Here is a 14,239-nt window from a genome sequence, read left to right on the forward strand (position 1 = left end):
ATACCTCCTGTCAGCTATAATAGAACTTGAAATTAAATGGGTTTAACTCCTATATAAGTAAGCCTAGTTCATCACCAGAATGTTAGAGCTTGGTCTGTGCCTTTTGAAATGTAATTATTACTGTCTTATGAGACATAATGCATCTTTAAAAGCTTATTATCTTGCCTATCATGTCTGAGAGCAATTTGTGAATTGGTTATATAAAGTCTTATTAAAAGCTTTATGGGCCTGATAGTTCATGAATTATAGGCAGAGTAACAATTACATGACTCTGTATGCTATGACTATACCCTGCTTTGTCCCAGATTGACTTTCTTATCCTCATCTATTGTCATTGCTCTAGAAATGACAAGGATCAGAGTCCACTTCTCTCATTGTATATATAAGGAAACTGAGGTCCAAGGAGTTGAAGAGGCTTGCTAATATGTAGCAATTTCCTACCCTGGCTTTAGTCTGCTCACCTACATATACTGACAGATTGGGTTCCCATAGGGCCTTTTTAGTATTCTGAGAGTAACCCAAGGGGCTATTTTTGTTCTTTTTTCTAATGCCATCAGATTAACTCTCATTCTCATGTTATTTTCAATATCAGTCATGAATTATAATTAATATGTCTCTCATAGCATTGACAATAATATAGCATCTAACCAATTAATATTAATTAGCTTTTACAAAAACGATATTTGTGAAGAAGCTATAAAGGAAACACAAGTCCAAAAATGTTTCCCTGAAAATCATTAGCACAATCCTTCCTCTCCCAAATCAGTCTCTGGGGACATTGTATTCAAACTTCTAAAAATTATTATTATTATTTTAAAATAGCAAGCATTTTTTTCTCCACATCTCTTTCCACAAAAAGGAGAAAATGAAATGCCTATTTTACAGATGTGGAAACTGAGGCTGAAATTGGTTAAGTAACTTGTACAGAGTCACAGAAGTTGGAAAGTAATGCTACTAGGAATTTGGCAGAATTCAAATTCAAGTCTTCCTTACTCTGAGTCGGGCACTCTATTCACTTACCCCCACATCTGCCCTCCAATATGCATAGTCAAGCAAAACAAATTCCTGCAGTTATTCAGACATATCTAATTTTTCATGACCCATGGATCATGGCCAGACCTTCTTATTTTCTACTATCTCTCAAATTCTGCACAAGTCCATGTTTGTTGTTTCCATGATGCTATATATCCCACCTCATCCTCTGCCATGCCCCTTTTCTGTAGCTTTCAATCATTCACAAAATTAGGGTCTTTTCCACTGAATCTTGTCTTATTATTATGTACTCAAAGTATTTAAGCTTCAGTATTTGATCTTTCATTTGATAGCCTGAATTAATTTCTTCAATATTGACTGATTTGCTCTCCTTGCTATCCAAGGGACTGTCACAACTCTTCTTCAGGATCAGAATATGAAAGCATCTGTTCTTGACATTCAACTTTTATTATAATTCAACTTTCACACTCATAAATTGCTACTAGAAAAATCATAATTTTGGCTATATGGACTTTCGTCAGTAACATGACTTTTTATTATGCTTTTCAGGTCTACCATAGCTTTCCTTCCAAGGAAATGCACTAAAAATATGTATTTCATTCTTCATATTCAATCTGTCACCTCTCTATCAAGAGGTAGGCAGAATTAATTTACCATGAGTACTTGGATATCATGGTTGGTTATTAGATTTATCAGAGTTCTTGAGACTTATGTGAATTAGCACAAAGTGAAGTGAAAACCATCAGGAGAATGATTTGTATTATACCAATAGTATTTTAAAAATGGGGCTCTCTCTTAAAGAAGTTGTTATAAATCATCTACTCCACCTAATTCACTTCTGAATTTAGCAAAACCTCTGGATGAGCCTTTTCCTTTCTGCAGTACAATCTCCCAAGGAGGTCAGGTCTCAGGTTTCCTGGGACTTCACCAGATTTAGTAATTAGAAAATTAGTACGACCTCCAGGTCCTGGACCTCTGGTACCTACAATTTCCCAACTTTCAAAGTTCAAAGGCAATCTAATATTTCTTCACCTAAGAGCAGGAGAAAATAAACACAAGCACAACATTTTCATGGCCATATGTGACCCTAAGTGGGGAGAATAGGTCTTTTGCACCAGCTTTACCTCCCCTCCTAACCAGAGGCTTACAATATTTTATGCTTCAACCAACACCAACACACACACACACACACACACACACACACACACTAAAAACAAAAAAAAAAAATTATGAGACTGAGTTGTTAAGTCATTGGGTTGATGCAATAAAACTTGACACAGTAACCCTTCAAAAGTCTCTTTTCCACACAGCAAGTGGATAGGATATCATCATAGCTTACCAATGAATGCTCTGAAGTAGAAAACAGAGTCCTTCACTTCACTTGCTCAGTAGGCTCATAAAACATCCTTACAGTCTCAGGACTGGCTCCTTATTAGCCATACATGGGTATGCAAGGTGGGGTAAGAGTTCTCAGATTTCAAAGCCAGTGCTTTATATCACACTGCTTCTCTGGTCTGGGAAAGAACCTTAGATTTAGAATTCAGTGATCTAGTCTTCAGTCTTAGCTCTGACTAAATGATCTGCTCCTTTCTTGCTATTACTTTCTCCATATAATAAATTTGAAAGGGTCTGTGAACTTGTGTAAGAAGAAATACATCTTTATTTTCATTAACCTTTAACTAAAAAGTAGTCTTTCTTATAATTATTTAAAATATATATTATTTAAAAAAGAGGTCTATAGACTTCACCACATTTCATGGGGCACACACATACATACACTTGCAAATTCATAACCCTTGTTTAAGAAGTTCTTGTTTGGCATAATCTTGAGACACTAACAGTGAGAGTTTATATGATGATATAGACTTTATAATTCATTTTCCTCACATAATTCATTTTCCTCACAACAGCACTATGAAGTAGGTAATATAAGTTATCCACATTTTACAGATGAAGAAACTAAGGCACAATGAAGTCATATGACTTGCTTATGACACATAATTAATGTGTCAGAATGGGGATCAAAGCCCATATCTCTTAGATTCCAAGTCCTATGTTTTTTCTATTACATCAAAAATGCATTCATTATACACGATGGAAATGATTGTTTTATTTCTTTAAGTTAAAAATAAAATAGATATTTCTTTAAATTAAAAAAAAATCCTCAGCCAAACTCTTCCCTCCTCACATTCCCATTTGGTTTAAAAATACCCTCAGAAGGCTCAATAACTTTTAATCCCAAGTCTGCCCATCTCTCACATCCTAGATGTTCCATGAAGCCTCCCTTTATTATTACAGCCTCCTTAATCTCTCCTTTCCTTGAATCCCTATGGCAATTTGCATGACACACTTTAGGACTCAGACTCTGCCATTAACCTGCTGTGTACTTTTGTCCAATTTATTTAACTCCTCTGAGGTCATCTCCTCATCTATAAAATGGGAAGAATAATGCTAAATATTACTTATCTAATAAGGATATTGTGAGACTCAAATGAGGTAATAATTATAAAACAGTCTGAAACCTCAAAACAATATATGAATATAAATTTATTACATTTAATAACTCATTCAATAAACCTGTGTTTACTGCATGCCAGGTATTGTCCTCAGAAATAATTACATGCTAGTCCATTCTCCAAGCTATTGCCTCAGTGATTTTATTTCAGTGACAGATATGACCATTTCACTCCCTTACTGAATAAACTATGGTTGACTCTTGCTTCTAGAATTAAACGTACACTTTTCTGTTTTGCTTTTAAATTCCTTCACAACCTTGCTGTAAGTAGTGTTTCCAGACTCATCATACATCACATCTCCATGCTAATATTCTGCAATCCAGTGAAATTGGCCTTCTCTGTGCCATTTCAGTTTCCATGTCACTGCCTCTGCTTTGTCTGTCCTCCATACCTGGAATACAATCTCCACTTACTTGTCTCATAGAATCCCTGACTTCCTTCAAGACTCAACTCAATAGTCATATGAGAAAATGCTCTAAGTCACTATTGATTAGGGAAATGCAAATTAAAATAGCTTTGAAATGTCATACTCTACTTATCAGAATGACTAAAATGATAGGGAAAGCAACAAATGTTGGAGGATATGTGAAAAAATTCGGATACTAATTCACTGCTGCTAGAACTGTGAACTGATCCAATCACTTTGGACAATAATCTGGAATTATGCCCAAAGGATTATAAAACTATGTATACCCTTGAATTTAGCAATATATTTAGTCTGTTTCCAGAGGTGATTAGGTGATTAGAATTTATATGTTCTAAAATATTTATAGCAGTTCTCTTTGTGATGGCAAAGAACTGGAAATTTAAGGTATGCCTGTCAATTGAGAAATGGCTAAACAAATTGTGGTATATGATTATGATAGAATGCTATTGTGCTATAAGAAATGATAAGCCAGTTGATTTTAGAAAAACATGGAAAGACTTGCATGAAATAATGAAGGTCTACACGAACAGAACCACGAGAACATTGTACACAGTAACAGCAATATTGTCCTAAGAACCTTTGAAAGACTAAGTCGTTTTAATCATTACAAATATTCAAGTCAACTAAAAAGGACCAATGGAGGAAGATGCTACCCATCTCTATATAAAAAACTGATAATGAGAAGTTTTACATATGTACACACATGCACGTATACATATACATATTTGAGTCTAAAACTTGCCTTCTCTAGTGTGGAGTGTTGAGAGAGGTAGAAAAAAACAAAAAATACGGAACAGAGAACAAAAGAAAACCTAGGAGGAAGGAGAGAAAAGTACAATAGCTTTGAAAATGATGCCTAGTACTTATTACATAGTTTTGTTGGATATTTTTAAGTTTGCAATGTGAAATAGAAATTCATTGTTTTATATTGTCTTCTTTTTACATTGTGATATGTACATGGAAATGTTCTTTCTTTTTCTTTTTGTATTTAAGAGTAAAATAAATATTAAAATAAAAGAGTCAGGTAAGGCCTTCCTGAGCCCCCCAGAACTGCTCTCCCTCTCAAAATACTTGTACATAGCTACTTTGAATTAATCTTTTTTATATTGGTTCTGTAAGTATGGAGAGATATTTCCTTGTTTCTCCTTTATTCCAATCTAAGTTACTTGTTAGTGGAGATTGTTTCATTATTTTGTGTGTTTAGGCCCCTACTTGGTACCTGGAACATAGTGGGTGGTTAATAAATTGTTGGTTAATTGACTTATAGAAATCATATTCTAATTAATCTGTTTTGCAATAAAAAAGCTTGCTGGCTTTCTAGGAGCCAGAAGACTCAGATAAAGCCTTTCCCATCAGTGAGCTGGATCAGATGATCTCAAGGTCTCTTCCATTTGCCAATCCTATGATTCAATAATAAGAAAATACAAAGCCCAGATTACTGTTATTTGCTATGATTTTCGCCTCCTTGTCTCCTCATCAGGGTCTTGTTTGAGATATTCTTCAGTCTCATCAACAACAAAATAATAAATCAAAGAAATAAACAAAGTGACCCTAAAATATTTGCCAAGTTGTTTTTATTGAAGGTGAGTTAATGAGGGAAAATTGTAGCCACTGGACCACTTGGAGGTTTAGCATTTTCCATCATGTTTGTAGCCAATCTGCCCATTCTTTTCCCTAGAAGAAATAGATATGTTTCTTAGATATAAAGTCCATCTATATCATATGTTAATTCACAGATTATCTTTGAATATCAATAGGCCCCAAGTTCCCTAATCTTCTTCCCTTCCCTCTATTATTTCTCCTCATGAGTCCCACCCTACAATCTTTCTTAGTAAGTAGCATGCTCTAGTGGGAAGAGTACTAGGTTTAGTGTCGTGAGTGTGTGGTGCTCCACATTGGAATGGGTTGTCTCCATAGTAGCGAATCTTTAGTAAACAGAGGAATCTGAATAGAGACTGGATGACCAGTTATTAAAATATGACAGAAATATTTTTTAATAAAACAAAATTTGTGGAGTTCAAAAGAAAGGGGTTCCCCCTACCATTCCCATCCCCTCTTCTTCATTCCCCACCTCTGGGATTCAAAAGTGGTGTATATTTATGCTCACATAGCTGCCTTGCAGAATTCACAGAGGTTCTTGTAGGTCTGGCCATCTGTGCCACACACTGGTTTTTTAATATCGGGACACTGAGTGTTTTCTCCTGAGGCTGGTGTCTGGAATTTTTTGCACTGGGCCTGCAATAGCAGTACAATATTTTCAGTTCTGCACCCAAGAAGATCCTAAGATTTATAACTAGAGACATTTTAGGAATAATTTAGTCTTTAACCATTCCATTTACAAAATGGGAAACAGAGATCAACAGAGAAATTGACCAAGGCCACAGAAGTAGTTAGGACAAACCAGATTTGAAGCTAGGTATGTAATTAAAAACCCAAGATTCTTTTCACTACCTGATTGCTAGCTCTCCAAAACAGGTGTCAAGAGATCGAGACTTGATTTACCTTCTGCCTGTCTAACTCCACTTACCTTCAAGTAAGTCCACTTACTCTCAAACCACCACAGGGGACAATTGGTTTACAGACTTGTTAAAGTTGCAGTATGATTAGTTAGAATTAGCATTTCAGGAGTGTTTGTAGACCTTAGATGTCCCTGAAAAAGTTTCATAGAGTCATAGACTCTTACAGCTGGAAGAGACACTGGTAGCTATCTACTCTAACCAGTGCTGAGTACCTTCAATACTACCTCTGATATGAGCTCTTTCAGCTTCTGACCTCCAAGGAGTGAGAACTCGTTACTCTCTGAGGCAGCCCATCCTCCTTTCAAAAAATTCTAATTTTTAAAAATCTTCCTCTGAAACTCTCCTTCCTTTCTCCCATTTCACAATTGTAGTTACTTTTATTTCTACCCTCTGGGGTGAAACAGAAAAAAGTCCAACTCCTTTTCATTACAAGAGTTTTAAAAATAGCTAAAGACAACAATTAGGGCCTTCTGTGATCCCTGGATCTTCAGTTCTTCAGGCTAAACACAGACAAGTTCCTTCAGCTGATCCTCAAATGATGTGGTTTCTAGACTCCTCACCATTTCTAGTTTCCCTACTCTGGCTATGTCCAAGCTCAGTGTTCCTCCTAAAATGTGACACATAGAACCACATGCAGAATTATTAATGCTGTCTGGCCCATACAAATAATGGAAGAAAACAAAAATACTACACTTGAGGCACCAACAAACTGAGATCCAGAGAAATGAATCTCTGGCTGAAGGTCACACAGGCAATAAATAGTAGAGTGCTGATGTGAGTTCAGGTCCTCTGAATTTAAATCCGTATCTCTTTTCAAAACAAAATCCACAGTCTAAGGTGAAAAGGTGAGATTTTCAAAGGAAAAAGAGTGTCAGGAAGATTGTAAGGAAATGAGTGACTTGTAGAAGTGTGTGTAGAACTGTGAGTCTGAGGGGAAAAAAGAAGATTTGGAATAGGTGTTGCACTGCTGGCCAAGAAGATCCCTTACCATTTGGGGTAAGGTCTTTTCATGATGATGTTTTGTATCTAAGACCAATAGATGCAAAGGGAAAACATTACAATTGAGTCCTGAGAAGAACAAATAGTGCTGCACTAGAGCAGGGGTGAGGGCTTGGTTAATGACTTTCTGTAAGTGAAGGACTATCAATGGAAAGGAGAATTAGACTTGTTCAACCAAGCCCCAGAAGGCAGAACTAGGTGCTGTGGATGGACACTAAAGGGAGGCAAATTTAAGTTTATCAGAAGGACAATTCCACTCAACAGTAGGTGATACAATTTTATTTCAAATTTAAGACTTTCTCCAATTGGTATAACTTTTGGTCAATTGTAAAAAACTAAATCTATCCACATCGACAGAAAAAAATGATGACATCTGACTGCAGATTGAACCATACTTTTTTTTTTACTTTTGTAAACTAACTTTACTTTTGTTTGTTTGTTTTCTCTTGGTCTGTGCCTTTTTTTCACCTGACTAATACAGACATTTGTTTTCCATGGTTATGCATGTATAACCTATAGAAATCGGTTCCATCTCAGAGAGGGGAGAGGTAAGGAAAGGAAGGAGAAAATTTGGAACTAAAAAAGAAATTTTAAATGAATGCTAAAAATTGCCTTTGCATGTAATTTGGGAAAATATTATTTTAAAAAATTAAAACACTAAATAATATAGTGTAAAGTTTAAGTAGAATTCCATGAAAGAGCAATTTCCAGAAAAGGAGGCACAGAGTCTCTGTGGCAAGAACAGTACATACATACATACATACATACATATGTACACATAAACACATATATACATATATATGTAATTATCGTTATTATTATTATTATTGCACCTACATTAGCTTTGGAAGAGTTTGTGCACTGATATTTTGTAGCTTATGAAAAAGCAGGATGAGTCTTACAAAATAGACCTTCAAAGATAGAAAAGACTTTTTAGAACCTGGACTATCACATGCTAGTTCTGAAGGGTACATTAGATCATTGAATTTTAAATCTAGGAGGGACTCAGATCCTAAATCAAAGAATGATCAACTTGGGAGAAACCTAAAAATACAGAATTTTAAAGTTGGAAGAGACCTTAGTGTATAAAACAGAATATTCCATCCCTATATTCTTTTCTCAGAGTAACTGGCTAAAATGTCATCTTTTCTAGTAAGCCTTTCTTTGTATTCTCCAGTCAGAAGGGACTTCTCCCTTACAATATATTTTTCTTCTAAATTCACTTCCATATTCTCCCTTGCTGGTAGGTCTACGTGCCCTTGTCTTATTCTCCTATAAGACAAAAATTTTCATAGTATAGAGATTTGGCCTCATGCTTCTGTGTCACTTCCAGCATCAATGAGTTCATCCATGTAGGGGTGGGCCATCTGAACGACAAACCAATTGCATGACCAATGGATGATTGGTCATTTCTCTTCTGTCTTGAAAGGAATGGAGCCTCTAATAGAGAGAGAAGCACATACCTGATAACCGCCTTGACTTACAGCATCTGAAATTAGGGAAACATCAAATATTCATGAAATATTCACTATGGTTTGGAAGAATCACAGAATGTCAGAGTTGGATGAAACTTGATATGGAATACAGAATTTCTGAGTCAGAAGAATTCTTATAGCTCAATCCATTTATTCATTTTAGAGATGGACAAAGTAAAATCCAGAGAGTACAGACTTGGGCTTCATCAAATTCACTTGAATAGAGCTGTGACTGGACCTTAGACCAGCTCTCTTTTTATTTGCTGGTCAGTTGTTTCAGTCATGTGTGACTCTCTGTGACCCTATTTGGGATTTTTTTATCACATAGTCTAATAAGTGTCTGAGGTCAGATTTAAATTTAGGCAGAAGAATCTCCTTGACTCCAGGCCCAGCAATCTATCCACTGTACCACCTTGCTGTCCCGTTACTGCTCAAGAAAATAAACTCAGAGCAAAGGATGACAAAGTCAGTCACGGAATTAAGAATAATTTTTAGAATATAGGTTTATGGAAATTATTCCAATAATTGACTCTTGGAAGAGTCAGTAAAATTGATAAAGCTACTGTCAATAAATAACAATAGGTCATTCACACATGGATATAAAGTTCCTTAACCCTCACAACAGCCACACTTTGGTAAACAATATAGCTATTATTTTTCCCAATTCATAAATAAAACTAAGACCCAGAACGGAGAATGACTTGTGCAGGGTCACAGAGCAAGTTTATGTTAGAACAAGAATGCAACAGACTAAAGTTAAAAGAAATAATCGAGTCCAATCCTCTCATTTTACAAATGAAGAAATTGAGACCAGACAGACTGAAGTTAAAAGAAATAATCGAGTCCAATCCTCTCATTTTACAAATGAAGAAATTGAGACCAGGGGAGACCAAGTGATTTGCACAAAGTCACAATGATGGTAAATAGAAGAGGTGGGCTTTGAACCCAGGTCCTCTGTCTCAAGAATATAAATAGCGTATTCCCATCACACCATGCTGTCTCCCTGCCTCTTTGGACTCCCAGTGAAATGTTCTCCCTATTACACAGTGCCACATATTACTGTATTAAAAAAAAAAAAAAAACAAACCCAAAACTCTTCCAAATATCCAATGCCTTTGTAAAGGGAAGCTTTTCATATAAATCTGTATCTGTCTTTATTTTTCTTATGTAACTAAGTGGCAGTAATAGATATATTGTTAGTCATATGCTCATGGGAGCAGCAAATCTATAAGCATACTTGTAGTATGGTCTCATACAGCAAAAGAATCATGAGATTTGTCAGATGTACAGAGCACCTCATATCCCAGAGCTAAAAGGAGCCTCTGGTGGTATCTAATACATCATTTACTCAAAGCATTATTCTCATCCCTGATCATCAGTCATGCCATGTTGGAGGTTTCTTTATATGATGATGAGACTTCCACTTATTGGGCAAATAGGACTTTTTCCCAGAAGAAAGCTTCCTTTTTGATACAGTGTGGAACACTCTGCAGTGTTCTGGATATAAGGACTCAGTAGACCCACTAGGGAAGCTAGGTGGCACAGATGATGAAGTGCTGAACCTAGAGTCAAAAAGAGGAGTTTAAATTTGTCCTCAGACAATTTCTAGCTGTGTGACCCTGGGTTAATCACTTAATCTTCTTGTCCTCAATTTCCTTTTCTTTAAAAATGAACTGGAGAAGGAAATGGCAAAACAACCTTTTATCTTTGCCAAGAAAACCCCAAAAGGGGTCACAAAGAGTCAGGCATGACTGAAACAATTAAACAACAACTTTCAGACTCCAGGCCCAGCACTCTATATGCTTCACCACCTAGTCTTTATCTGCTGCATTCTTAGTTGGGCCATAAGGTCCATAAGCCCATTGCTGGTAGACTTGAGAAACAAAAGATCTTACACTCACCCACAATTAAGAAGGTGCAGGTCAAGCAGAGCAGAATCTTCGAGCTGCGCGAAGAAATCATGGCAATGTGGGGTGACTGGTCTGTTGAGAATTCAGTGTGTAGTGCCTGACTGAGGCCCCCAAGTGGCATTTATAAGGGGATCCATGGATACACAGCCAAAAGCTCATCTGCAGGGCAGGCAGCCAGATCCTCCACCCTAGTGATGAAATCTACTTTTGCAGTCCTCGCAAAGAGAGGCACCAGGAACTAAAAGATGCTTGCTCCAGGGATGTTCTGTGCAGGCAGGTACACTCATTACACTGATACCTTCATTCAACTAAATCTCCAAACATCAGTTTCCATATCACACACCCTGAGCTGAGTGTCTAACTGTGCTTAATGAAGGGCACACCCAATCCATTTCCCTGAACTGTGCGTTTTTAGAGAATTTGATCCAGGGAGTTCAGGAAACTCTCTTACTGTGAGGCCATCCCCACATCCTGTCTTTGGCCACAATAAAATAAAAGAATAAAAGAATTTTCAAGTTTCCTTTACCCTCTGAGGCAAATGATCCCCCCTCATCCTCTAAATTCTCATTCCTTTTTCCCCCATTTAGAGTCTAGACCTCCCTTCCCATAGTTAGATCTCTCATCCCTATCCCCCAGTCTTACTCCATCCTGCCAAGTGGCACAGTGGATATAAGAATTGGCCTGGAATCAGGAAAACCTGAGCTCAAATCTGACCACAGACACATACTAGCTATGTGACCTTGGGCAAGTTACTCTGTCTGCCTCAGCTGCCTTAACTGTAAAACAGGGATAAATAACAGCACCTATTTTTCAGGATCACTGTGAAGATCAGATGAGATAATATTTATAAAGTATGTAGCACAGTACCTAATGATTAGGTGTTACATAAATGCTTATTCCCTTCCTTCACCTTTCTTCTCAACCCCCACTCCTTCAAACTGGGGTATAATAATCCCCCTGACCTTACTAGAATCTGACTCCTCAGAGTTTTGATTTCCTTTCTTCCTTTATTCCCTCAGCATCTGATTCATTCTCTTGTAGGGCGACATCCTCAGTCAGTGAATGATTCCTCCCAGCAAGAGTCAATAAATTAGATTTCTTTCCCTTTTCTCTTCATTAATTCTCTTCCTTTTTATTCTAAACTTTATTCTTTGGTTCATGGTTCTTATACTTAGAGATTTTTTAAAATTCCTACATTATTTATGGAATTAAAGCTTCTAAAATACCTATGGAGTTCCCTCTTCTAAATAATTTCTATTTTATTGTCCTGTAAATGTTGCCTTCTTCTTTTGACTGTTGTGCCTCACTCTTAGAGGTATTAATCCTTACAGAAAATACAGAGGTCAGAAGTATTGCCTTGCAATAGAAATTTTTGCAAAATCTGTTATTGTGGAGATATTATCTACCTCCTTGATTTCCCCATGAACATTCGATTTCTTGTTTGCCATGGAGTTTTTTTTAATGGGTCCATGTTCTTCTACCTTCTGGATGCTGGCTGTCCCCAGGAGCTCTGATTCTTTGTCTCCTAATGCAGAGTTCTGTTTGTGGAAATACAACACTCTCCCAAAGGTATTATTCTTTTTCTTAGAACCGAATCCTTGTAGACCACAATCCGTTCAACATACCTGTCTCCCATCAAAGAATACATTTCTTCCCCAAGAGAGGGTTCTTGGGTGGAATCCTTTCCACCACTGTATTAAGATAGTCTTCTTGCTTTCCTCCTGTTTTAATTCCTCTATTTACTACTTGGAACATTCTCCTGTAGGTCCTTTTCTTCCCAAGAGATTACAGGAGGCATTTTCCCTTCATTGTCTAATATTGACTTGATGAAGTTATATTGTACACGCCCCTTCAATGTACTACCTCATCTGTCATCTTTCTTGCTTCCTCTCATTCTGCAATTTAGTCTCACAAAAATACAATAATTCACAATAGAGGCTGGGTAGAATGGTTTCATCTACAATGTTTCAGGCCTGTTTTTCCACCATCAGTTCTATCTAATTCTACTTTCACATTTATCTTTGTATTTTTAGAAATGAATCTCTTAATGGTTCTCGATTGTGTTGTTCTTGTTGTCTTTGTTTGTTATTTTGGGTTTTTTTAATTCCCAAAGAGACAGCTAGGTGACATAGTCAACAGAATGTTGGACCTGGACTCTGTAACAACTGAAGTCAAATCCAGTTTTACATACTAATTATGTGACTATGGGCAAATCTCTTAAACCTGTTGTGCCTCAGTTTCCTCATCTGTAAAGTGGGGATAATAGAACTTACCTCCCAGTGTCATTATGAGGATAAAATGAGAAAATATTAGCAAAGTGCTTTACATATGTAGTGCTACATATGTATACACATATATGTAGTGTATAAAGTGTCATATAAATGCTAGTTATTGTTATTTCTCTTTCCAATTGCCTTCTTTTTTCTCAAGTGATTTAGTTTGTTATTTTCATTTTCCTTGTTTGATGTGTTTACTTTTCTTGTGTTTATGTTGTGAGATATTTGCAAATATCTTCTTGTTTCTTTATTATTGCACATGCATATTCTTCACTAATGATTAGGTTCAACCTTGCAAGATTTGTCCCCTTGGGCTGCATCTTGAGCTTTTAGATTTTATTGTTGCTCTTGTTCAGTTATATCTGACTCTTTGTGACCTTAGCATGCCAAGTCCTTCTATCCTCCCCTATTTTTCAAAGCCTGTATTGATCTTCACAGCATCAAGATTTCCTTTCATCAGCAGACATATCCACAACTGAGCTTCCTTTTGGCTTTGACCAAACTGCTTCTACTTATAATTGCCCTCTACTCTTTTCCACCAGTGTACTGAAAAGTCCACTGAAAATCTACCCTGAGGGGTTTATCTTCTGATATTATCTCTTTTATCATTTTAATACTGTCCATGGGGTTTTCTTGAGAAAGATACTGGATTAGTTTGCCATTTCCTCCTCTAGATTTTTTCTCAGAACTCTCCTCTAACCCTGCATGGTGTAGCTTATAGTTCCATTGAGCTGCACAAACCCCTCTGCCATGACAAGAAAATGCTCCAGGTGGGGGTATATTATTTTTAATTTGGGGAATATATTATTTCTTTCCCTTCTGTAGTTTCGGATGGCTAGGTGATTGTATTGTGTTATGTAAATTTCCTTTCCTTAATATTTTAAGATTTTTCTCCTGGTTGCTTGCAAAATCTATCATTCATCAATGAAATTGTTCAATTTAAAACTATGTGTCTTGGAGTTTGAAATACAGTGTTTTTCCAACTCCCAGAGGATATTTATGGACTATTTTGATAACTATTTAGTTTTGTGCATTCAGAAATTCTAGTCAGTCTTACATATTTTGTTTTTTGCATTATGGTGTTTTAATGTTTTGACTTGTCATGTTCTACTGGGAGATCTATG

The 14,239-nt window shown here is 36.5% G+C and overlaps 1 protein-coding gene across 1 annotated transcript; it reads right to left on the reverse strand.

The window, feature by feature from the left end:
- Positions 1–5,493: 5,493 nt before the first annotated feature.
- Positions 5,494–11,112, reverse strand: LOC140518702 (serine protease inhibitor Kazal-type 12-like). The gene is made up of 4 exons (XM_072631046.1): positions 10,831–11,112; positions 8,918–8,943; positions 6,044–6,171; positions 5,494–5,610 (listed from the first exon to the last, which is right to left on the reverse strand). Exons 1-4 carry the CDS (start codon positions 10,958–10,960, stop codon positions 5,565–5,567), a joined length of 330 nt encoding a protein of 109 aa, XP_072487147.1. The 5' UTR covers positions 10,961–11,112; the 3' UTR covers positions 5,494–5,564.
- Between the last annotated feature and the right edge of the window lie 3,127 nt (positions 11,113–14,239).

This window comes from Notamacropus eugenii, chromosome 1 (assembly GCF_028372415.1).
Source record: "Notamacropus eugenii isolate mMacEug1 chromosome 1, mMacEug1.pri_v2, whole genome shotgun sequence".
NCBI lineage: Eukaryota > Metazoa > Chordata > Mammalia > Diprotodontia > Macropodidae > Notamacropus > Notamacropus eugenii.

Bases quoted from the DNA above. Each gene is read 5' to 3' on its own strand.
- LOC140518702 (XM_072631046.1), bottom strand. From the start codon at position 10,960: ATGCCACTTGGGGGCCTCAGTCAGGCACTACACACTGAATTCTCAACA. The intron at 8,944-10,830 runs GTGAGTGTAAGA...CCCTAATTTCAG, and splicing joins CTGCACCTTCTTAATTGTGG to ATGCTGTAAGTCAAGGCGGT. The intron at 5,611-6,043 runs GTGAGCATAAAT...TATTTCTTCTAG, and splicing joins GAATTCTGCAAGGCAGCTAT to GGAAAAGAATGGGCAGATTG.